Source organism: Glycine max, chromosome 3 (genome assembly GCF_000004515.6).
Source record: "Glycine max cultivar Williams 82 chromosome 3, Glycine_max_v4.0, whole genome shotgun sequence".
Lineage (NCBI taxonomy): Eukaryota > Viridiplantae > Streptophyta > Magnoliopsida > Fabales > Fabaceae > Glycine > Glycine max.
The window spans coordinates 40953488-40977122 of NC_016090.4; the positions used below are offsets into that span (position 1 = coordinate 40953488).

At 33.0% G+C, this 23635-nt stretch overlaps 3 protein-coding genes across 5 annotated transcripts; 1 reads left to right on the plus strand and 2 right to left on the minus strand.

The window, feature by feature from the left end:
- Window positions 1-476: 476 nt before the first annotated feature.
- Window positions 477-1705, plus strand: LOC100777739 (zinc finger protein ZAT5). The gene has a single exon (XM_041014133.1). It carries the CDS (start codon window positions 793-795, stop codon window positions 1651-1653), a length of 861 nt encoding a protein of 286 aa, XP_040870067.1. The 5' UTR covers window positions 477-792; the 3' UTR covers window positions 1654-1705.
- A 3758-nt stretch (window positions 1706-5463) lies between these two features.
- On the minus strand, window positions 5464-9329 carry LOC100799887 (putative ras-related protein RABC2a). The gene is made up of 6 exons (NM_001367942.1): window positions 8664-9329; window positions 8123-8191; window positions 7877-7942; window positions 7152-7273; window positions 6238-6366; window positions 5464-5820 (listed from the first exon to the last, which is right to left on the minus strand). Exons 1-6 carry the CDS (start codon window positions 8800-8802, stop codon window positions 5710-5712), a joined length of 636 nt encoding a protein of 211 aa, NP_001354871.1. The 5' UTR covers window positions 8803-9329; the 3' UTR covers window positions 5464-5709.
- Window positions 9330-14852: 5523 nt separating this feature from the next.
- On the minus strand, window positions 14853-22992 carry LOC100800418 (phosphatidylinositol 4-phosphate 5-kinase 9). Of its 3 annotated transcripts, none has more exons than XM_006576977.4 (10): window positions 22672-22992; window positions 21921-21955; window positions 20534-21813; window positions 19471-19638; window positions 18964-19129; window positions 18331-18441; window positions 17912-18099; window positions 17313-17470; window positions 17040-17202; window positions 14853-15346 (listed from the first exon to the last, which is right to left on the minus strand). In XM_006576977.4, exons 3-10 carry the CDS (start codon window positions 21751-21753, stop codon window positions 15064-15066), a joined length of 2457 nt encoding a protein of 818 aa, XP_006577040.1. In that variant the 5' UTR covers window positions 21754-21813; window positions 21921-21955; window positions 22672-22992; the 3' UTR covers window positions 14853-15063. The 3 variants fall into 3 exon arrangements, with proteins under 3 accessions (XP_006577040.1, XP_014629372.1, XP_040870068.1); XM_014773886.3 differs by lacking the exon at window positions 22672-22992 and adding an exon at window positions 22421-22550; XM_041014134.1 differs by lacking the exons at window positions 21921-21955; window positions 22672-22992 and having other exon boundaries at window positions 20534-21818.
- Between the last annotated feature and the right edge of the window lie 643 nt (window positions 22993-23635).

Below are 23635 nucleotides of genomic sequence, written 5' to 3' on the forward strand. Positions count from 1 at the left end.
CCAATGCTATTTGGATCATGTTTATGGCCGTCGTCTTGATTATATTATAGACTTGTCCGGTGAGGCCACTGAGTTGTGATTAATAATTTGTAATAAGAAATGGTTGGGTCAACAGCACATGAATTCCCTCATTATTTGGCAAGTATACGTAGTTTAGTAGCATTCCATAAATAATCAATCATGTAATAGCATGGCAGACATTAATTGCTCGAATGATAAATTAATGGAAGATAATCTCGTATATCACAACTCGAAATTAATTGAGGATTGTGTTCTACCCATAAAAATAATCCTAAACTTGGAAGTGATTGATTGTTACTTGTTAGGTAAAATGAGGTTAGAATTAGTTAAATTAAGCCGTAGTGCTTGAAGTAAAGGAAGCTAAAAATTAAGAGCAAACATATATAAACACAATCTAATTAAGAAGGAAAAACTAATAGAAGGAGAGAGATGAAAGTTTGGAAATATTGTGTGGTTCCAGGCTTGCAAACCAATCCTCCAGAAAGGAATCGTTGCGAAAAAGTAATGGGTTTGCTTCAAAGCCAACCGAATCTCACTCGTTTCCTCGCCTCCTCATGCTTAACATTGCATCTTTCTCTCTCCCTCTCCCTCTCCCTCTCTCTCTCTCTCTCTCTCTCTTCACTTCACACCTATAATATAAGACTTCCAAGTTTGGAAACGCAACTCTGGCAAACCCAAAACACGTTACTAGCTATTAGAGGTACCCTTTATTAATATTAACTCCCACTCTCTTCATTGCTTCTATCATTCTCTCTCTGTCAATTCCTCACCATGCAAAAGCAAGAGGAATTGAATGCCGAGTGCAAGGATCACATGCTAATCATCAAGGGCAAGCGCACGAAGCGACAAAGGCTTCCATCTCCACTTAGGTTAACCATGTCAACAACATGTTCCAGTTTAGGAGGAAGAAGCAGCACCGAAAATTCCCTAGGATTTGATCTACCAACAACCTCAAATGAATCAAGGAACGAAGAGGAAGACATGGCAAATTGTTTGATTCTCTTAGCTCAAGGTGATCGCAACAATAGTACCCCAAAACCCTCACACAACAACAAGGGGGGGTTATACCTTTATGAGTGCAAGACTTGTAACCGATGCTTCCCTTCATTTCAAGCCCTTGGTGGCCACAGAGCCAGCCACAAGAAATATTATTCCAAGGCAAGTGCAGAAGAAAAGCAAGGAGTTCTTGCAACTTTTGTGAATGAAGTGGATAATAATAATAATCATAATCATGATAATTATTATTGTGACACCACAAGCACCACCCTCACCTTACAATTATCAACGGCTTTGTATAATAATAATAATAGCAGCAGCAACACTAGGATGAGTACTATTAATGCTAAGTGTAAAGTTCATGAGTGTTCCATATGTGGGGCAGAATTTTCATCTGGGCAAGCCTTGGGGGGACACATGAGAAGGCATAGAAATTTTGGGAGTGCACCTACGTGTGGGGCAATTAATGCAAATAGAGAATCCAAGAAACACAACAAAGATGTTTTGAACTTGGACTTGAATCTTCCGGCACCTGAGGATGATCATCACAGAGAATCCAAGTTGTTTCCTTTTCAGGCCAAAGAAAAAGTTATTGTCTTCTCAGCAACTTCTTCTTTGGTGGATTGCCATTACTAAAGTTGAAGTTTGTCCTTTCTCTATAAATTAGCCTCACCGAGAACTTCTCATTCATCTGTTTTTAGTATTGACCTTCTTTATTGTTTTTAGCCTTGTATGTACACAATTGTTGATTCTTTCCATTCATATTATGGTACACAATTCATCAATTCAAATTGATTCAATTAGTGGGGATGTAAATATGTGATTCACACTTTTATTCATTTCTTTTATTATAATCATTCTAGTTTTTGGTGTTTAATGTTCCTTGGTCCTTTATTTAAGTCGATCACACACACCACCGTCATGCTGTCAAGCATGTGAGAAAATTGAGAGAGAGAGGGAAAATATCAAAGCAAAAGAGAATAAAGTGCAGGTATATATGAATGTGGTAGAAAGATAAGTTCCATCAAACTGATCAACGGAAAGCGAAAAAACCCGATGGCAAGCAAAGCCACTGCCTAACTGATAGAACTTGTGTCATCAACTACGTGTAGTAATTAGCTGTTTCAGTACTCAAAACTTGCCTTACTCTGCAGTTTATCGTTCTAGCGCGAGACCAGCCATCCAAATCCACTACTTACTGCTAGTATTTACATTAGCATCTTCCTAACTAATATTCTTATGTTATCATGATAGCACATTTAAAAATCATAGGATAACGCATTTTTACTAATTCCTATAAAAGTCTTTTTCTCTTTATTTTCTTAACTAGTATCTTAATGGACCTAGTTAATTAGCATGTCGTTACTTTAGCTAAATTACTAAATTAAATAAATGTGACTCTTTACTTTGTGTTGTTACTTGTTTCTCTACAATTAATGCTTCAGTTAAGTGTATATTTTTTTTATTCTTGATTTTGAAATTTAAAATGATTTATATTTAAGTATTTTTATTTTAAACATAAGTTAGTAATAGTAAAAATCTGTATAATTTTTTATATCTGACACAGGTTACAAAGTTATTTCAATTCAAAATCCACTTTAGATGTAAAATCAATTTTTTTAAGTGAAACAAAACATATAAAATTTTACTTATAATTAGGTTAATTAGATGCATTTTAAGAGTGATAACTTTTAGATATCTCCTTTTTTACTGTAAAATAAAAGATATCTCTTTTTTTTAAAAAAATATCCCACAAATATTTCTTATTTCTTTCTTCTTATCCCATTATATTATGTAATATATATATATATATATATATATATATATATATATATATATATATATATATATATATATATATATATATATTCTTTATCACTAAGTATTGAGTAGTATTTGGGGTGTCTAAAAATCATTTTTTATGTTTTAATGTGATTTTTGAATTAAAACATGCACTGAATTTGGGACATCCACACAGCACCTTCTCCAGCGTGAAGTCTCACTCCACGTTTATACATCTGCATTTTGCCCCAAAATTAGTCGCACTCCCCTGTTCTTCAGCGTCGTCAACTGTGGTAAAATTTGTTTGAAAACTAATTGACAACGTTTTCTTTCTGAACTTGATTTGTGACTAATTGCTATTACACAATTGTTTTTAGTTATTATGTTGTGAATGAACAAATAGGTTTCATTCATCAATATCATTGATTCACTTAAGTTGGATAATTTTGTGTTTAGGTGGTTGGTGGATTTGCTAGCATTTCTATTTAACTGCAAATTTGTTTGCAAGGGAAGTAACTAGACCCTTGGCATTTTTTGTATTGGTTAGGTGAGATGAGAATGCACGAATACCAGCTTTTATATTTTTGAAACGTGTGGAGATGGAACATCACAAACATTGCTACTTAAAGTTACACGTTAGCTTGTAGTGAAGCCATTTCTTTGTGAGAAAGTAGAAACTAAAAATGCGAGGTTTTAAATAGTTTTAAATTTTAACATGGCTATTTTTTTAAAAATGCGAGGCGTTTCCTTGTTGGAGAATGAATTGACAACACCAAAATATAGTTGTTGCTTGTTGGACAAAAAATGTCAACACAAAATTCTTTGGGTATACCAAATAGCCCCATGAAAATATGCATTCACAAGCTGATGCACATGACTTGAATTTCGATCATAGTTGTCAACCATATAAAGATATGTATATCTGTATACTGCAGAACCCGTGGTAGCATCGCCTTCGACGGAGCATGTGAGATAATTCCATATATTATGTATTTTTTTTGCTAATATTTTATAGGAGATTTAAGCCATTTATTGCAAATTTGGACTTAGATTGATCATCAAAAAAATTATGTGCGTCAAAGTAGAAGAAACCATCTAGTTTACTTTTCCAAAATTTAGCTAGTTAGAATTCAACTTTTATCTCTCTTTTTTCTTAGGTTTCTATGTTGGGTAATAAAAAATGGAAAGAGAGCAAGGGTAAAATAACCAAGAAAAGAAACCAAAATGCAGTGTTTCAAAATGTTTTACGGATTGCTCGATTCATAATACTAATAGATTTGTATGTATTATGAATTGCTTAATCTATACCTAAATGGAGGTGATGTGGCGCAATGCAGGTTTGGTGCAGTGTGGAGGTTCATGGGTCATAATAATGCACATGGTGGTGGTGGGTGATTGAGCGGCGGCGCAATGGTGGGTTTGGTGTGCAGTGGAGGGGGTGTTGGGTGGTTGCCCTGGTAGTGTTTGAGTGTGGTGATGGTGTTGGGTGCAATGGTCATGGGAGATTGATTTGGGGAAGAGGTGGATAGGTTTTCTTAGTAGAGGGAGGGTAGGAAGGGAATATTAGGAATTTGGGGAGTGCATCAAGCAAAAATTGGGGTGCATTAGGTAATTGCCTATATGAAGTTTGAACTTGGCACTATGCACCTCTTCTGGATATTGCTTTTTCTGCACTGATTGAAACTTTTCTGAATAGCGTGGCAAAACAAATTTAAAGGTGGAACAGATCTTTTCTTTCCCAAGGTACATAAAGCACAGATTTTCCAGTGTGATCCAAAATCAGAGGTACATTTTTTACTTACTGCATTTTCTTATACAAGTACTTGATTGATTTTCTATACTACTTTTGACTTTTTAATTTATTATGTAGTCTCAAACCATCAAGATCAGTAAACCTCAACCAACCAGAGGCTCACTACCTCAACAGCATCCACCCTGAAACAAGCATGCTGCAGCTTATGAATCTGGCAGTTACTGAAGATTCAGCACGAGTTCCAGACATTATGGTGTTGTATACAGTTTGCAAATGCAAACTATAAATTTTCTATTGAGGAAGAAAATCATAAGGATCTAAAGAAAATGATGTAGCTGGACATATGTTTAGGAAAAAAAATTATTAGAGCTTCATTTTGACTAGTCAGACTACTTATGGGCATGTGAGATACTTTGCTGGCAACATTAGATTGAGCTGTGAGATGCTTCTAGCATAATCTCACTTATGCGGATGTATTAAAATTTTCAGGTACAATAAAATATTTCAAAGAAAGGTAGAAGTTGAGACACCGACACGATTGTTTGCAAGGAATTTGACAGCCACACTTGTAATTATACAACAAAAAGTTGCGTACAAATTTGTAATAATATTTGCACAACATATTCTCAAACATGTACTGATAACAACGCAGACTATATTATTGCATTCTTTGACAAAGCCATCTGTATAGTTTGTATAAGTTTGTGAGTACCAAGTCTGTGCTGGTCATGTCCTACATTGCAATGCCAATCTCCAAAAGCTGGTTATGTTATGTAGAGCTTCAAATAGTACTTTGTAGTGAAACAAAATTCTAGCTTATTTTACTTTCATTTTTCCTTTCAACGGGGTTAACAAAATTGTCGGATTAGTTGGGTGTAGTGTGAGCAATAGAAAATTGCATGAAACTGCAGTTGTAGTATCAGGATTGACTTGTGACTTGGGAGCAACACATAAATGATATAGTCATTCGTAGGCAAACAAATTTACACAAGCTAATAGACGCCATTGTTGCCAATTTCCCCATTCCGGTAATACAAGTAATTACGCAATCAAAAGACAGTGGCAGAAGAAACTAAGGAAGAAGCTTACATATACAAGACTTGTCAAAGATTGCTAGTTAAGAAGACTCAATGTCCACACCACGATGTTGTATCATTTTAAGAGCAACAACCACCATTTTGGGATGCTTGGGATTCTTGTTTTGGTTTTAAAACACTCCTTTTAACTGCTGTTGATCCTTCTTCCAAAAGACTAGGAGCTTCCATTATCTACGAAATGGTGCCATATTTGTCATGATAGGAAAAACAAAACACAGCAAACAATTCACTCATTCAAAATATTATCTCTGTCTTATATTTTCCAGGTAATAATTATTTCCTATAATCAATAATGAAACTTTTTTTAGAATAACCAGATAACATACTCATTCTTCACTATTATGTCTATTCTTACTGATAACTAAAGCAAATATTAGGTAGGAACTTCTGCATCAAAATCTGTTAATGTAAGCCCAAGAATTACTAGCTAAAACACCCACACTTCACACAAATTTTTCATTTGAAATATTATATTTTTGAAGCAAATGATTAGGCTTGGGTTAATTCATGACCCTACTGTCAGTTAATTGGAAAATTGACTTATGTACAAGACATAACAGCACTGAAGCAAACTTCTAAAAACTGTACCTTTAGAGCAAGTTCCTCAAAGCACTGCTCCACATTTTCCCTTGTTTTAGCACTACATTCAAGAAGCAAACACCCCAATTCTTTAGCAAGTGCTAAACCCTCTTCTCTGCTCACAGCCCTTTCAGTATCCTAGAAACAGAGATAAACCATTAAGAAATTAATGAACTGAATAAATTATGAGGACAGTGCTGCCTGTCAAGTGAAAATCTCATGTGGGAGGATTCATTCCTAGGAATCCTAGAAAGTTGGGGGTCTATATTTTTTTTTTATTTTGATAAATTTAAGCATCTTATAATCTTAATAACCTATGCTATATGCATTGGGAAATGACACAATGCAACACAATGTCAATGTCATATTTCACATATCTCCACAAGGTTCTTCATCAGTTTCAGAATGTACATTAAATTGTTAATTTGCTGGCTTAATTAGGTTTCCCTGACAATACGGAAGGTTCCAGATGACAGTGCCGCATAAAGTGCATGCATGTAATAATCCAGATATTCATAATTCACTGAATTGACATTGAGTTAAAAAACAAATGCTAGTATGCTACATGAGTATGCAGTGAAAGTGTTAGGGTGCTATTTTGCACTAAACTGGCTGATAATGCAAGGATCCAATTTTCTGATGAACCTCATCAGATAGACGACTACAGTGGCAGAATAGTATGGAGCTTTGGTATGAGCATCATATGCATATCCGTGGGTATCAACCATAAGCTAGACAATGTCTTAATTTGCTTCAGATGGAAAGACAAAACTTGAATTTTGCTTCATTGTCTTAATGCATATAAGAATCATAAGATTAGAGTCACTATTTTCAACAATTTTAATGAGGAACATTTCATGAAAATTACAAATTCATCGCCTTTGGTCATATATTCAGGCCCAATACTGGAGCATAAAACTTACTCTATCAACTTTATTTCCAACTAGTATCTTCACACAATCCTGATTAGTTGAGTAGAGTTCCACTTCCTTAGACCACACTTCTGATAAGTTTGTAAAGGTTTCTCTCCTTGTGACATCATAAACTAGAAGTGAAGAAAATGAAGCACTCTATAAGTAGAAATCATTAAAATTTAAAATATGTTAACTAGCAATAATTAAAATACACGCTTTAACCAAGTTAGCTATATTACAAAATTATGCTTTCAGAAGGCCCCACCTTAAGCCCCAAGAAAATAAGTTTACGAAATTCTTCACACCATAAAAGGGACATGAAAGACAATGGCAAGAACTGTGTTACTACCAAAAAGATAAAGCAACAGGGGATGTCCTTGAGAAAGGCCTTGTTTCCCTAGTTGCTAATGTAAAACCTATCTAATAATTGATAAAAATTGCAGAATTTATTTTACTACAAATATTTAACCTAAAACATCAAAGGCATACCTTGAAAACCAAGGTTCGTAATAAATGTTATAATTCCTTGCAATTGCTTAATTTTAATCCAGCTTTATCAGGCATCACACTTGAATAACAAATATGAAGAGCATCGATGGGAGTATAATGTTAAAACAGAGTTCAAAACTAGTTGCAAACACAAATTTCTCCCTAAAGAAATTCTAGAGAAAGTTTCTGTTGTGGATGAATCAAATAATCCTACATTCTTGTGTACACAAATAAAGTCAGCATACCGAGAATGATTCCTTGTGCTTTTCTATAGTAGGAACTGTTTAGAGTCCTGAACCTTTCCTGCCCAGCTGCAATAGATGTAATGTTATTTTAAGTCAATATACCACTTGAATTGGTCATTTTGGTAAATGAATAACCAAAACACTATCAGAGATATTTCATTCTATCTGTTTGAATCACATGCTGCAGGGATTGAACAAAAGGTCTAATTTCAAGAACTGAAAGCAAAAGATTTGACTCTATATTACCAGTATCCCAAATCGTCAATTTCAATCTCTTGCCACCTACTGTGAGAGTTTTGATCTTAAAATCAACACCTACATAACATAGAAAAACCATTAGATCATATCAAAACTAAAGTCGGCCAATACATGAAGAACATAAATTGAATTGCTAGTTAATTCCAGTGGCATAAAAGAACCATAACAATAGACCAGTTAAATCCTACACAAGTACAAGGCAGAGTCAATGAACGAAGACCAAGAGATTCAATCATGAAAGCAAAGTAAAACATAGAAGAACTTGGATGAACCTGAAATGCAAAGCAACTTTTAAACTAAAAATCATTTGAAAAATCACAAATTTAACACTCAAAACTTCATCAGTGTCACTTTAAACAATAGATCGACAAGCTTGAGAAAGAGACACCTTTTGGTTGCAAACAATGTATAAGAAACAAGTGTGACACCTAAATTCCAAGCATGCAAAGGTTCAACATAGAAATAACAAAACTAAGATAAATAAATAAAGGGGGGGAAGAGTTGAATTTAATGAATGGATTACAATTACCAATGGTGGGGGAAAGATCTTCAACAGAACTTGAAATAAAGCTGACAAGTAGGCTACTTTTTCCCACCCCGGAATCTCCAATCAACAAGATCTTGAAAGAGAGATCATAGCCACTGCTCTGACCTGAGGATGAACTCATTCTCTCTTCCTCTGATGAATGTCTTAGGTGTGTGTGTCAAAAAGTACAGTGAAAGAAACGTATGCAAGGGTGAGAGAGAGAAAGAGGCTTATGGGGTTGGGCTAGGGAAGGCTAAGCTGTAAGGAAGTGCAATGGGGCAAGCCCTTTCATTTATTTGGGGTGAGAGTATAAAGACAGAGAGAGAGAGAGAAGATAAAAGAAAGGAAAATGGCCACCCTTTGGCTGAGTTCAGGCACAATCACTTGTCCAAAGCTCACACCCCACACACACCAACAACTTATTTATTCTTTTCTTTTTTTCTGTTTTCTGATACGTATAACATGTTGAGTTCCCAAGTTCATGCGAGAGGGTCTTGTCCCATGTCCCAACTTCATGCCCCACGTGCAAGGTACTCGCAAAGCATGCTGCTATGCTATCTGCTATTCAAGCACTTCTTCCACCGAGTTTCGATTTAACCTTCAAACTAGCTTGCTGCTTTTTCTCTTGCCTTTTCCTTACACTCCCATCTTAAGAATCACTGAATCACATGTATTGGAGGAAAGTTTTGTTTGAGAGATTATAATGGCTGATTATTTCTTTTCAAATATTTAACGTTATTATATACTCAAAAAAGATATTATTGGAACACAATATTTATCATGAAGAATCTGATTTATAAAATCTTTCGTCTTATTTTTTTTCATTCATAAGTCTTAAATTAAAATCTTGTTCAATGAAATCAAATTCAATTTCATTTAAATTATTGACTTGTTAATTAAAACTATCAATTAAGATAAAATAACTATATATATTAAGGCGATAAAAATTCAACTCGTCCCACTAATTTAATTTGGTTCTAAAGTTGGTTTGGATGGATACAAATTTTGAAATTAGACTTTATATATTTTTTTCTTTGTTATGTGTCTCGAATACTAGTATTTATTTTATTTTCACTTTTTATTTTTCTTTAATTTATAAAAAACTTTTATAATCTTGTTGTATAAAATAAATATCTCTTAAAATAAAGGATGTGATAACTGCCAACTATTTATAACTAATTACTACTAGTTGTTTATCTTCAAACACCATAATTGATTATTGTCTATTGATGCCTTTCATTCTCGTACTGTCTCCCCTCCCTGAAAATTCAAGTTTTTTACTGTAAAACTTGTACATAAATTTATACACTATATTAATTGATGCCTTAATCTTTCGTAATCTGGTTGTATACTTTTCTACGCATTCCACAATCTACCATTATCATGCTTCTTTCTCTTTTTAATATGGGCGTGCTCGTCCCATCTGTCAAATCTGCAAATCTAGATATTTTATAATTTAGGATTCATATATACTTATCTAGGTGTAATAGTATGTGTTTTTGCACCAACTAATAAATTGTTTTTTGTAATGTGATTTTGGAATTCGTACAACGAAAATTAAACGTGAACACAAGCATGTTATAACATGTGGCTAGTAGGCAACAATGATAATTCATTGTGATATTTTAATTTATTTATTTTTGTGACCATCCTGGCGTAACCAAAACTAAAAAAAAAAATCAAATTAAGTAGGGGTTAATGAATTCAATTAATTTAAAAACATAGTCGGATACCAAATTTAGAAAATTTGCATCTGATCCAATCCGACTATACTTAATATAAAAATCTTACCAAAATAAATACTAAATATAATTTTCTAATTTTTAGTTTTTTTATTTATTCTTTTTTATATAAAACTCCTAAGATAAAATATCTATGTTCTTTTATTCTTTATATGTATTAGTTTTTTGTTTTACTTTTAAATTTTAATTTGATGATCCACCCAATTCAAATCGATCACAATCAAATTGAGTTGAAACTTGAGTTAACACTTAATTACAAATTGCTTAGAAAAAAAACACTTAATTACAAATTGAATATATTCAACCTGACCTTTCTTTTTATTCAGAGTTCAAAGTTCCCTTAAACTTAACCTCTCTAAGAGTAATTTTGAGGGGATCAAAAAAATTCTAGACAACTTTCATGTGAGAAGAGATAAAAAAAAAAAAAAAAAATCTTCAACTTTCTTTAACAATGATACTTCAACTTGGTCTTCTTTGCTTCCTAAATCTTTTCAATTCTCGAATTTCAACTCATCTAAGCATTAAGCTAAAAAAAAAAAAATACCATGGTTGAAATTTTTTTAATGATACACAACAGTTTTATGAGTAGGAAGGTGGTAATTTCCACCAGAAAAATTTAATGCATATTCACATTCAACCACCACGGTTTTCCCTAAGCAATTAAAGAATTTGAAATCATTTTTTGGATTTTTATTTGGTTCAAAAAAGGTAAAGTCATTAAATGATAATGAATGAAAAATATTTTGTTAATTGTCACTTTACCCTCTTCTTATGTTGATTTATTGGATGTTGATTTAGATCATCTTTTCTCTAAATTGAAAGAGTTGCAAATGACTTTGTCCACTGAATTGATGTCAATCATCTAATTTCTTGAGTTTGTCCGAGCTATAGATTGTTCTTACATAATGTACTTGCGGTAGATCAGCTTAAGTTTTTTATAATTAAAATAATAATAAAAAAAAAAACACTCAAGGTCATAAATGCCACAACAATATTTGGTTTTGAAATTTTGTCTAGAGGGGGGGGGGGGGGGGGATTTTTTATTTTGTAAATGACAGACAACAATTCTATGGTATAGTTTGTATACTTAATTATTGATATGTTATAATTAATGATTTTGTATTTTGAAATACTTCAAGAAATTTCCTTTTATGATAATTTGTATTTTTTTTAATGATAGACAGCAATTTTATGAGTAAGGAAATATTTTTTATGTAATAAAATGTACCGGTTTTATGAAATTATGTGCGTTATTTTTTTAAGAAATATATACTTATATTTTAAAATTATTTTACAAACATGCATTAAACTCAATTTTAAAATACTTATACATATTACATAAAAAACTTTATATATTGCTTCACTTTAAACCCATAAAATGTTAGGACCTACACTACATATGAACCATGTTCATTTCTAATAACATGTTTTTGAAAAGGGATTTTCGATAACATGTTAATTATCATATTTTAAGGCTGGCCTAATTCAATATTATTATTTTGATCACCACATATTGATGTGAAGTAGTTATTAATTTAGTTAATAATTAATCTTCATTTAAAAATCTGATTAATCATCTTTAATAATATTTTTTATTAAAGTTTTTTCATCTACAAAATTTAAATATTTAAATATGAAATCTCACTCAAAAACATCAAGTCAAGATGTACTAAAACTAACAACTTATTGGTGATCTAATTAATTCAGTGTTCCAATAAGATAAAAATGGGAAAACAAAACGAAATCAACACGGAATGCAAGAATGACATACATATTATCACGAAGTTTAGGCAGTGATCAATTGAGATGGGATATTGGTTTCTTCACACAGTAAATGGAAACAACTATGGATATGGGTCTTCAGGTGTGCATTTTGTATGCCCCAGGTGCTGAACCTAAGAGGGATCACCCCCCCGCGTGAAAGAAACTCCATCGGACCCAACCCCATGATGGCCAAGACATGAGGTGGAGTTTCGCTGTCACCAATACGAATGACCCATGTTATGTCAAGACGAAACTTCCATTGTTGACATTGGGTAAGAGGTCTTTTCCCCTCATTCATTGCATATTTTAAACCAAAAATGTTTCCTTTGGAGAACACTTTCTATCCTCATTAGAGTACTGTGTTTAGATGGATAAGTATTTATTGAGTTAGATATTATTTTTGGATTTGTTCTCTGGAAGGATTGAAAAAAGACTGATCAGTTTCTCCTTTTAAGAATATTATATGGATTTTCTTTTAAAAAATATAAAATAAAATCAAAGATTATAAATGTGACTTTACTGCCATAAAGTTACCCTTCAGTTTTTTTTTATTCCTAGAAAAAATATAGGATCATTAAACCATATTAAAATAGGCACACCTTTTATGCAACTGATGGTGATTAATTACCCAGTAAAGAGTATTAAAAAATAGTCGTATAAACCTAATAAACTTAAATAGTTTCGCAAAAAAAAAATCTTAAATTGAATGAATTAGGTCAATTATATCTTTGATGATGATAGATTATTTGTGAACAATAAAAATGATAATGATAGATCATAGTAACTGATCGTTGATTAACTAATGATTATTTATTACTCCCTCCGTTTCAAAATATATGTCCATTTTTGAGAAATTGCGGTAACCAAGGACAGGCTAATTTGACACAAAAGTTCCTATTTTACTCTTGTCCTTTATTTTCTCCATTTTATATTTATTTATCCCACCTCATAATTACTCCCAATACCAAAATTAATTAAAGTTAATCAAATTACAATACCAATACATACTGGCAATACCAATACTACTAAATGGCATTATTTTTGCTTCGGTATTGAAAAGCTCAATTGGCATAGTTCGGTTATCAAAGTTTTTTAAAACTCAATTGAAAAAACTTCCCTCCATTATTAATTATACTCTAATCTTAAAATGTTTACCACCAAAGTTTAATTATTGTGGACAAAAAACTAGAATCCAATTAATTAGTAGGCAAGGGCAAAATAGTCAAAATGTATCCTTAAACTATCAAATGGACATGTATTTTGAAACAAAAAATTTCTCCAAAATGGACATGTATTTTGAAACGGAGGGAGTAATTAATAACATGACTTGCTTCTAAATATATGTAAACATTTTTTCGTAGGCATCATCACTCTTAACTGGAATTTCCATGATTCATATCTATTTATTTTAGTTTTTAAGAAAAGACGTTAATTATGGAAGCTCGTAATGATAGTCGATTATATTGGTTGCTACACCTAGAAAACACTCTTGGCATGGCAAATGACCACGCCTACTTAAAAATTTCTATTAATCATTTATTAAGTGATGCCCCATGTTTTGATGACCATGTTATTTTGAATTTTTGATGATGTATAGCTGTATGTGTTGCCAAATATTGCTACGCATTTATTCTGCCCAACCTCCTTCCTATCTAGTAGTCTCTGCATGGAAATGAGATTATTTTCATTACAGATTGATCAAAATGAACATCAGAACATGAAATCATGTGGTTTTTATCTTCGATGCCTGGCCAAAGATCCTTATTTCATGCGCAATCATCTTGGCAGCTATGAATGCAAGCTTAATTAGCCTCACTTTAAACAATTATAAGGCCAATTATTTTGCCCCCACCCTACACTAATTAGGCCAAGAGAGCATCGCTATACGCCAGCCCAAAGACACTCCTGCCATTTGGTTTTACTTTTTTTAATTTTTTTTATCGATATGAATAAAAAAAAATTATAACAATTAATGCACGTTCAACCAGTTAGACGTACTCCTTTAATAAAGTTATATGTTTAATCTTATTGTAATATATAAATTACAATTAATCCATATTAGAATATATCTGAAACAACAATATCTTAATTCTTATGTTATTATCCAGTCTCACGTTAATAAAATTTATTAAATGTTCTATGAAAGAAAATCAAAATTACATAATTACCATACCTCAAACATCCAATATTTGTAATCCAAATTTGAGTGACAAAAATCACATAATTGTGATACTTGGAAAAAGTAGAATTAAACCTTTTATTTATTTAAATATTTAAATAATAAGAAAGCTTAATCGAAGGATATTTATAAGAGAAGTGCTAATACTACACTCTTTATAAAAAAATTTTCATTTTTTATGCTTTAACCAGTATCCACTAGGAGTGATTGTTATAATTTTCTTTTATTTTATTTACATAGAAGTTATATGAGTGAGAGAATTTTGATATATGAAAAATCTTGATTGTATTATAATTTATAATATCTTTTTTTTTTCTTGTAAAAAAATTCAAATCATAGACATCTACAAAATAATGACATTCTTAATATAGACTATGGAGTATATTTTAGAAAAATTATTTGAGTTATCTTCTTTAAAGTGAACAAATATATAAAATTAAGATTATATATGCACCGTTGTTTTAAAAATTGGTTAAGATTATTAAAAACTTTAACTTAAGTCAATAATAAATATAACACTTTTTTTTTATTATATATTTACTCACTTTACATGAGATAAATCTATTTACCTCATTATTCACTTGATTCCTATTACCACCATCAACAAGGTGCCCACGTGGCCACCTACTATAAAAATTCTGGAGCAAGCATGAAAAGTGCAATATTCACACTTTCTAAATAAACTTACTGGTTAAATATAACCCCAAAATTATCTTGATTAACCTGTCGTTGCATTTGGTGGAAACACCTTCTGAATAAATTCCAGGAAGCGATGCGAATAGAACGTAGGGTCCACAGCTGAGATAGACAATGAATCAAACTGAAGAGATTTATAAGCATGTTCAATCCTCTTAGTCATGTTGTAGTCCTGCAATATGTCAATGATACCAAGGTACAGCACCACATCGTACACTTCATGAAACATTTGCTTTTCTTGTTTTTGTTTTCCTGAAATCTGTTCTGCCCTTGATGGCATGTTCACACCAAGCTGTATTTGGAGTCTGCTCAACAAATTGGAAAGAAAAAAATATACATATTAGTCTGCAATATTGTGGCAATAATTAATACATATGGTGTACAGGAACAATTTTAATCATTATGGTCTTCATATGAATAGCTCCAATATATCATGTAGCAATAATCTGGTAGTCTCTGCATAATAGCAATAACACATTACACACGTAACCATCTGAAGGAAATGAATAGCCAATTTATGATCTCACTTTCAGACACAATTAAATTTCGATGATTAATAATGAAATTTAAACTTTGAAGTCAACGCATAATTAATACTATTTTTCTTATCTTTTTCTTGTGTTTCTTTTCTACAGATTTTCAGAAGCCTAAGGCTAAGACAACAGCAAGAATGAATTCAAGGCATCGTCCATTACATGCTTGTGGAGTCTCCATCTTAGCAACTGTTGACTTTGCCATAGGAAAAACACAACATATCAATGGACCAATAGGTTCAACACTGAGAAGGGTCGCAAAATTAGCCAAATTTGCCACCCCTTTTATCTACGCCATGCAAATCCAATGGCTAACATTTCTCTCCTTTATCGATGATGCCATTCTAGCAATTGAAAAAATTACCGAGAAATTGTTTCCCCCTTCAGCCCGCGTGTTCGACAAAGTTGATGAAATTGTGCTAATGATAGTGTTCCTCCCAGAAAAATTTGATGGTGCGCTGAACAAGTTTTCTACAATAATCCACCGAGTGCCATTCTTAGATCGGGCACCGACCCTTGTGATCACAAGTTTGAACAGTTTGGTTTCCATGCTGAACTATTGGGGACATGAAAATTCAAGAGTAAACGAGAAAACAATAGGTGTTGATAGGAGTTGCAATATGGATTCCTCGGATGATATTAACCATGCGAGTTTGGAAAACTTTCCTCCGATGATATCAGAATGTGAACATAAAGCGGTTCATGACATTTCATTGTCGAGTCGTGTGAAAGGGTCATACAAAGAAGCACTGGAGAGGGGGAAAGAAGAGACCCCAAATGAGATAATGGAGAAAGAGTGTGAGATTGAGAAGAAGATTGTTGAAAATTGAGATTTTTCCAGGCTGTTACAATAAAATATTTTATCGTCTTTGTAGTTTTTCTCATTGCTTATAAAGTTGGTTAAAAATGTTGCTTATATTCAGAAAAAGCTAGCTGAAATTGTAGGCTAATGCTTTCTTTTTAACTTAGTCATTTGTGCTTTTTACTTTGCTCAATGAGGGGTTTTCATAGCCTGTGTATTTATATTTGCTGGTTTCTAATTTACAACCTTTTATTTTTCTGCATTTAGGCTGTTCAGTGCGATGCATAGCCTGTTTTTATAGCTTAGTCTGTGAGTTTTTTTTCTGTTCAGTCTTATACGATCTTCTAACAAAGATGGACGGAGGTGGTTGTGAGTGTGAAGGAAGAAAGAAGAATGATGGAAATAATGATGAGAGTGATGATGCTATTATGAAATGTAAAGTTGGAGGGAGCGAAAGTGTAAAGGATGCTCTTCTGAAATGTGTTAATTATGCGTAGACTTCAAAGTTTAAAGTATTCATAGACTTAAAATTTAATTTTTATTTCCCACGGATATCTTCTTTGGGAGACACTTTTGTTCAAGGCATGGGCAAGTACTAGATGTTTACAGCTATTTAACCTGAAGATTAAACAAACCGAGCCAAAAACATCAAGAAAACCATACCTTGCTGTACCAGGTAGAAGTAGATCCACCTCCTCATCACCAGCAGATGAAGCTCGCAACCGGCTACCCCTCATGTGTGAGCCAACAACAACACTGTCATCATCTCCTCCTCGAGGAACTAGAACAAGGCCTTGCGGATAGAATACTTCATCCTCTAGAGGATCTATCAAATCGTCATTAGCATAGCAAAGTTTTTAAATGGATCAGTTCATGATTATAAGTTGTACTTGAAAAAGCAATAATATAAGTCAATAAAGGAGACAAAAGATTCACCTTCCTCTGCAAGCATTGCTAATCCATCCACACTTCTACTTTGGTTGTATGAAACGTGAGAACGTAGATGCTGGGGAGCTCTATAGTGAACACCTAGAAGAAGGCTGTAATCCATAATGTGCTGTGCTTCCAAAAATTTGCTGTCTATTTCAATCTGCCTGCATATTTTTGGAGCTGTCTATTCAGTTTTTGCAGTTCATTAGAAAAATATGGCTTATATTTTATCAGGCTGCAAGCTTGAGATGTATCATGCCAATTAACACTAATATTCATAAGCATGCAGAAATATACGCATCATAAAATTTTGGAGCAAATTAGCTCATAAAAAAAATCCGCATCAAAACAGCCATTAGGATTCACTACTTTTAATAACAGCATATTTTGTTGGGGGTGGGGCATTATTATCTCTAGACAAATATTTGCTTATTCATATAATAGTACAGTGTCAAAATATGATCCAAGGATTTTGCTGCATACTTCAGAAACCAGGAATATCTTATCTTCCTTTTCTTTATATTTACCTTATAATAAATTTTCTTCTTTTACCATATCTAAGAAATCCAAATGCAAAAGAAGATTTATTTGTAATTGCCACTTACTTTAGTAAAGACTCTCGCCAAGATGGTTCCAGGTAGAAGCTGTAGTTCAGATCCAAATCTTTGAGCGTAGTACTCTCATCAATTTCTATCTTGTCTGATGATCTTCCAAGGGAAGAACCTTTTAAATCAAACCTCCGATGGATCCTTAAGTCTGTGCAGAACATATTTCCCATTACAACAAAGCGAAACTGCAAGACAGAAAATCATATTCAAGTATTAGCCTCCTATTTGAGGAAATGTACATGAAATTGAAGATGCAAGTTATGATAGGCTCAAATATTTGATCATTTGATGCCGTATATGATAATTTTCATACTTGATGTTTCATATTGCAAGTATTAAGAAGTGTGTCATGACATCCTTATTGATACAGAAAACGACTCGGGCTCTGAAAAATGCTGAGGCAATATGCACATTACCTTTTGACCACTTGAAGGTTTAATCCTGTGCAGACCAAAAAATTTTGTGATAAGTGTATTTTCATATGACTTCACATGATGATGATAGTCTGGAAGCATTCTTAGAAGGACCTGCATGTCAAATTTTGGACAAGGGAATTAGTATTTTATACTGAAAAGCAAGTAGAAAATAGCAGGTAAATACTAAGATATCATTACTAAACATTTAAAAGTTGCTTCAGCTAGTATTAGCTGATGCCTAATAGCTTAGTTTCCTTCAGTAAGTATTAGTTAAAAGCTTCTTCTTTACGAGTTGCCTCTGAAAAATCTAGCATTGTTCTACAACTACAACAAAAGCTCTATTGCAAAATCTGAACTCTGCCACAGAATTATTTCGGACTACTTGTTTCTCTGGAAACCTTTAAACCAAGAGAACTTAATTAAAATTGAACATTCACTCTTTATTTCTGTGAATTCCATCCTGAATTTCTACAAATAAATTGTTAGCTTCAATTTACTACACTGTATGTACACAATAGAGACCATTCAGAATATAAGAGAGATCGACATGAAACATTTGCAAATGTTATTAAAATACTAAATGCAACCTTTGATCTTCTATTGGTCCTAACTGAAACATTTATTTGAAAGTACCTTGACTTCAGATCTTCGCAGTGTCTTGATCATGAAACGATCATCCTGAGACAGGAAGAAGACACTACCACTTTTCCCCGGAGAAGATAGTTCCCTCAGAGTATCGTTTCCACAAATGGACATCATGTAATCGGCAGCATCAATCTTGAACAGCTCTCTCAAATTTCTGCAACAGGTCTCTAGAAGGTTATATCTAACAAACTTATGAAAAGTGAAAGGAAGAAAGAGAAGAGAAAGATGAGCTGTAACAGTTGTCTATAAGAACAGGTATCTTCCAAAAGAAGCAATTCTGTTCAAGTTAGAATTTAGAAACATCCAAAATATGATGGAGCTAACAAGGCTAGCTCTCCCAGCAAGGTTTTTTTTTTTCCATGCCCAAATTCCCAAAACTTGAATTCAAAATCTCGCTTAAAGAGAGATTTACATGCACACTTTAGTCAGTACAAGAATGATACAAGGGCCACATGAAAGAAAGAAATAATCCAAAAATGAGCGTTTACTACTAACCTAAACACCATGGGACAATAATCTTTCCATTTAAAATCATCTGATTGATGAGTAGGTGTTAATTGAGAACCTTCTTTAGGAAAATCCATCCAAAAGCTTGCTTTGGGACCAAAATCTGATGCTCTAACTCCTCGAGTCGGTATAGGTGTTATCTTGCCCACAGTATACCTAACCAAATAGAAGAACATTTACATTATCAAGGAAATCCATGCAAAAGCAACCATATTGAAGAATGATAGGACACTCCTGTGAATAGCACGATAGTTATGGATGCATTTAGCAACTAAAGGGCAGTTATGTGTTTAGTAATCCTGCTACAATTATGTGTGTCTCTTATGTATATGGCATGTGAGTTCCTGCATTTTGGGTGTAGATTGGTTTTTGAGTTGGATTGAGGGAGGAAGACTCTCTGTAAGGGCTTAGGCAAATTTATTGTGTATCAAAAGAGGTTACTCTCTGACAAACTTTGTCCAGTGTTTTTCTTTTGCTGTTTGGTATCTGTTGTAACTTTTTTTTTCTGGTTTAATCCAGAAAATATAAAAATAAAACTACTTAGTTTGTGTGTAGTTCTCTTGAGTCTAACAAAGAACGTTTGCATTATTAAGAAAATCCATGCAAAGAAAATCAAGATACTCTTGGATAGAATTTTAACTTCAATTTAGGTGGATTTTGTGCCTTCAATTCATAGTTTTTAGCCTCATGACCCCTCCCAAGTCTCAAAATTGGATTAAGAAAACAAGACAAGCTATCTAAATTCAACTGTAAAAGTTGATCAACACAACAAAAAACATTTGTCAAGTTTATTAGAGCACCCCAGTTTCTATTGAAATGATTAACGAATAGAACCATCAACCGTACATATATCCTAATTGTGGTTTTATGACATACTAGTAGTTATTACCTTCCAACATGGATTCATCTTGAAATGTTAGCATATACCATGTGCAATAGAATAAATATAGAAGCATGTAGATACTTGCAGAGAAAAATCATGCAGCATTGTAACAAATTATAACAAGTAAAGCGGCTTGAGTGTGCTACAAATCAAAATAGTGCCATTTACCTTATTCCAAGCTGCAAACTGAGCATCAGATCATAACTCCTGTGACCTTTAATGATTGCCTCACCAGGTCTTTTAATCTCTTTGACAAGCTTTTTTTGAAGTCGCCGTGCCCTTCTAGACATTGATGAAAACATATTATTTAACACAACCTCACTTATTAACACACCTTGCATGTACTCTCGTTCCAAAATTGGGATCATTGCATCAACTTCTCCATCTCTACTTTCTGGTACAGATTCTGCAAATCTTAATGCTGAATCATATCCAATCACCTTCTCAATAGACACCTCAAGACTCCAACGCCTTTCGAGAGAGACATTTCTTCTATTAGACTCTTCCAGATTTAACAGGTTTCCTTTTGCAAACTTATCAGATGAAACATGACTTGACATATGGTTCTCTGGTACCTTGACATCTCTCACCTGTTTCTGTTTTCTCAAATCTGGCAGCAACCCTCTTTTTCTCAAGGCACTGAGGTAAATTTCTTGCACCCAAGGAAGACGGCTACCTCTCGGGTAAAAGGTTCCTTTGCCATCTTTTAGACCAAATGTCCAAGTCCCAACATAGCATCCTCCATCACTCCAAGTATAAACTCCAAACCCATGCATCATGCCATTTAACCAGTTTCCTTCGTATGAGTCCCCATTTATCCAAGTAAGAGTTCCTTTTCCTGACATTATCCCACCTTTCATATTCCCTACATACACATTTCCATTGGTCCAGGTATACTTGCCAGGCCCCTCTTGTGTTCCTTGCATCCAAGACCCTTCAAAGGTATCTCCATTAGGATAAACTTGAAACCCCAAACCATGTTTAAGATTCAACCTCCATCTACCTTTATATTTCAATTTATCAGAACGAATGTATGTGCCCGTACCATGGATATATCCACCAGAGAAATCACCTTCATACACTGCTCCTGAAGGCCATCTTAGTTTTCCATAACCATTTCTCATCCCTCTCCTCCATTCACCCTCGTATACGCAACCATCACACCACACGTACGTTCCATGGCCTTCAGAAACATTGCCATAAAGGGATCCAGAATATGACTCCCCATTAAAAAGTAAGAGTTGTCCAACACTAAAGCCGTCAATTTCACCATTTGTCAATATTGACAGATGGTCTAATTCAGGAATCGCATCAACAGATTTTGTTCTCTCTGCACAAGAAAGTGCTCCTCCATTTGAATAATCAGCTATGGTCACGGGGCCAGACATGCATAATTACCAGATGGAAAATTTCCTTGTAGAATATTAAGCACCCCAATTTTTCAACAGCTACAAGACAAGAAATATGTTATTACTTAACCTGGAATATATAATATACTCAGCGTGTGGATCAACAACTGACGTAAATTTGTTTCAGCTTAACAGTATGATCTTACCTGACACCAGAAAAATTGGCTTTCATAGAAGATACCTGTCTCAAACAAAAGAAAAAATACATGTTATATCCTAGCTATTATAGAGGAAGGAGAAGAAACAAAGATCCTTGAGAATTCAAGAATCAATATCATATTCGAGTATGTATATCAAGAAAAAAAATTGTAATTCTAAACCGCAGGGTGACTAAACACACTATGTTCTTCATTGACTTTTGCAGACCACAAATTACGAAAAAAGAAGCATGGCAGACCACAACGTACGATCATAGTATTAAAATGGAGAACAGAAAGCAATTAAACAATAGTATCAAAATTTTATAAAAGGATAAAGATTAAAAGAAAAAAGTAACAATATTTTTCCTCATTATGAGAGCATTTATCTAAGAAAGTAAATGAAGCAAAATAGTATACAAGGCAGAGTAGGTGTTTGGGAATGTTAAAGAACAATAGAAGACTAATAATAATAAAAACTAAAGCAAATGAAGCTCCCTAGTCCATACATCATTACATGGCTAAAGAATACTTGGAACTCTAGTTTTTAGATATATATATATATATATATACACACACACGCTTATAAGGATAGGTTCCGTAGCTTTGAATTCAGAAGGAACAACTTAATATCATAAACACGCAAATGACAGAAGAGATTGGAAGGTGAAGATAACAAAGATTATGAGATACGACATTAATGAATATGACGTTGACATCCATTAACTAACAATAGAAAGGAAGCATGAGAGGAGTTTACCAGAGAATTATAAGCAATGATGGAACAGTGTAGTTGCCGGAGAATGGAGGAGGAGATGAACTCTGTTCATATGGAAGATTATTTCAAAAAAGGTTATAGGCTAATTGCAAATGTACCATAGAACTTGCCTATATAAAAATATATCATATATGTGAGCTTGTATTTGGCATTCATAGTTGTTTAAAAATTTCTTAGGGTGAGACATGGGGTTTACTCTAGTTTAGTAGGTCAAAAATTAATTTCATTTGTAAGTTTAAGAAAATTTTACGACAGATTATTTTTGTAAAATATAATATTTTTTCACGTGTGAAAAGTAATATAGTATTACAACACACTGAGCCTTACATTTATAGTTCTTCTAAAATTTTTAAAATTGAATGAGTTCATTTTTTTAAAATACATTATTTAATTACAATTTGAACCATGAGCATGAGTTAGGTCAATCGATCCAAAAAAAATGATAGGTTAGCTAACTTACAAGAGCTATTTTTTTTAAATAATAGCAAAGCAGCATATTAACGATAGAAAAGTAAAAACAAAATATATCTATTTATTATTTGGTATGATTGTCAGTATTAGGTGTAACAAGTGGTCAGGAAACTACTTAGTATTGATTAGTCATATAAATAATCTAAAATATAAATGGGAATTAGAGTACCGAATGATTTATTAGGTTATTCATTCAATACGATAAGGTTGAGAAATTAATTGCCCAGATACTAGAGAAATTATCTCTGAACAACATTTTTATACAATAAAGAGACATAGAGCACAGAAAAAAAAAGGTAAGGTAAGAAATGAGATAATTAATATGATGGAGAGAAATAAAGAGAAATATTAACATTGTAGAAAATGTTGTATAAATAGTATAACTCATTTTATTATTTTATTTGCATAATTTTATAATAATTTGTTGGGATTTTGTATCTTTTATTTAATTATATTATTATGCCATTTAAAAAAT

What these genes read in the sequence shown, in the direction of transcription:
- LOC100777739 (XM_041014133.1), top strand. Translation starts at nt 793, where the DNA reads ATGCAAAAGCAAGAGGAATTGAATGCCGAGTGCAAGGATCACATGCTA.
- LOC100800418 (XM_006576977.4), bottom strand. Translation starts at nt 21,753, where the DNA reads ATGTCTGGCCCCGTGACCATAGCTGATTATTCAAATGGAGGAGCACTT. An exon ending in AGTTTGCAGCTTGGAATAAG is followed by an intron (nt 19,639 to 20,533) that starts GTAAATGGCACT and finishes CTATTTGGTTAG; the next exon opens with GTATACTGTGGGCAAGATAA. An exon ending in CTTCTACCTGGTACAGCAAG is followed by an intron (nt 15,347 to 17,039) that starts GTATGGTTTTCT and finishes TTTGTTGAGCAG; the next exon opens with ACTCCAAATACAGCTTGGTG.
- LOC100799887 (NM_001367942.1), bottom strand. Translation starts at nt 8,802, where the DNA reads ATGAGTTCATCCTCAGGTCAGAGCAGTGGCTATGATCTCTCTTTCAAG. An exon ending in AGATCTTTCCCCCACCATTG is followed by an intron (nt 8,192 to 8,663) that starts GTAATTGTAATC and finishes TATGTTATGTAG; the next exon opens with GTGTTGATTTTAAGATCAAA. An exon ending in TTGGAAATAAAGTTGATAGA is followed by an intron (nt 6,367 to 7,151) that starts GTAAGTTTTATG and finishes CTCTGTTTCTAG; the next exon opens with GATACTGAAAGGGCTGTGAG.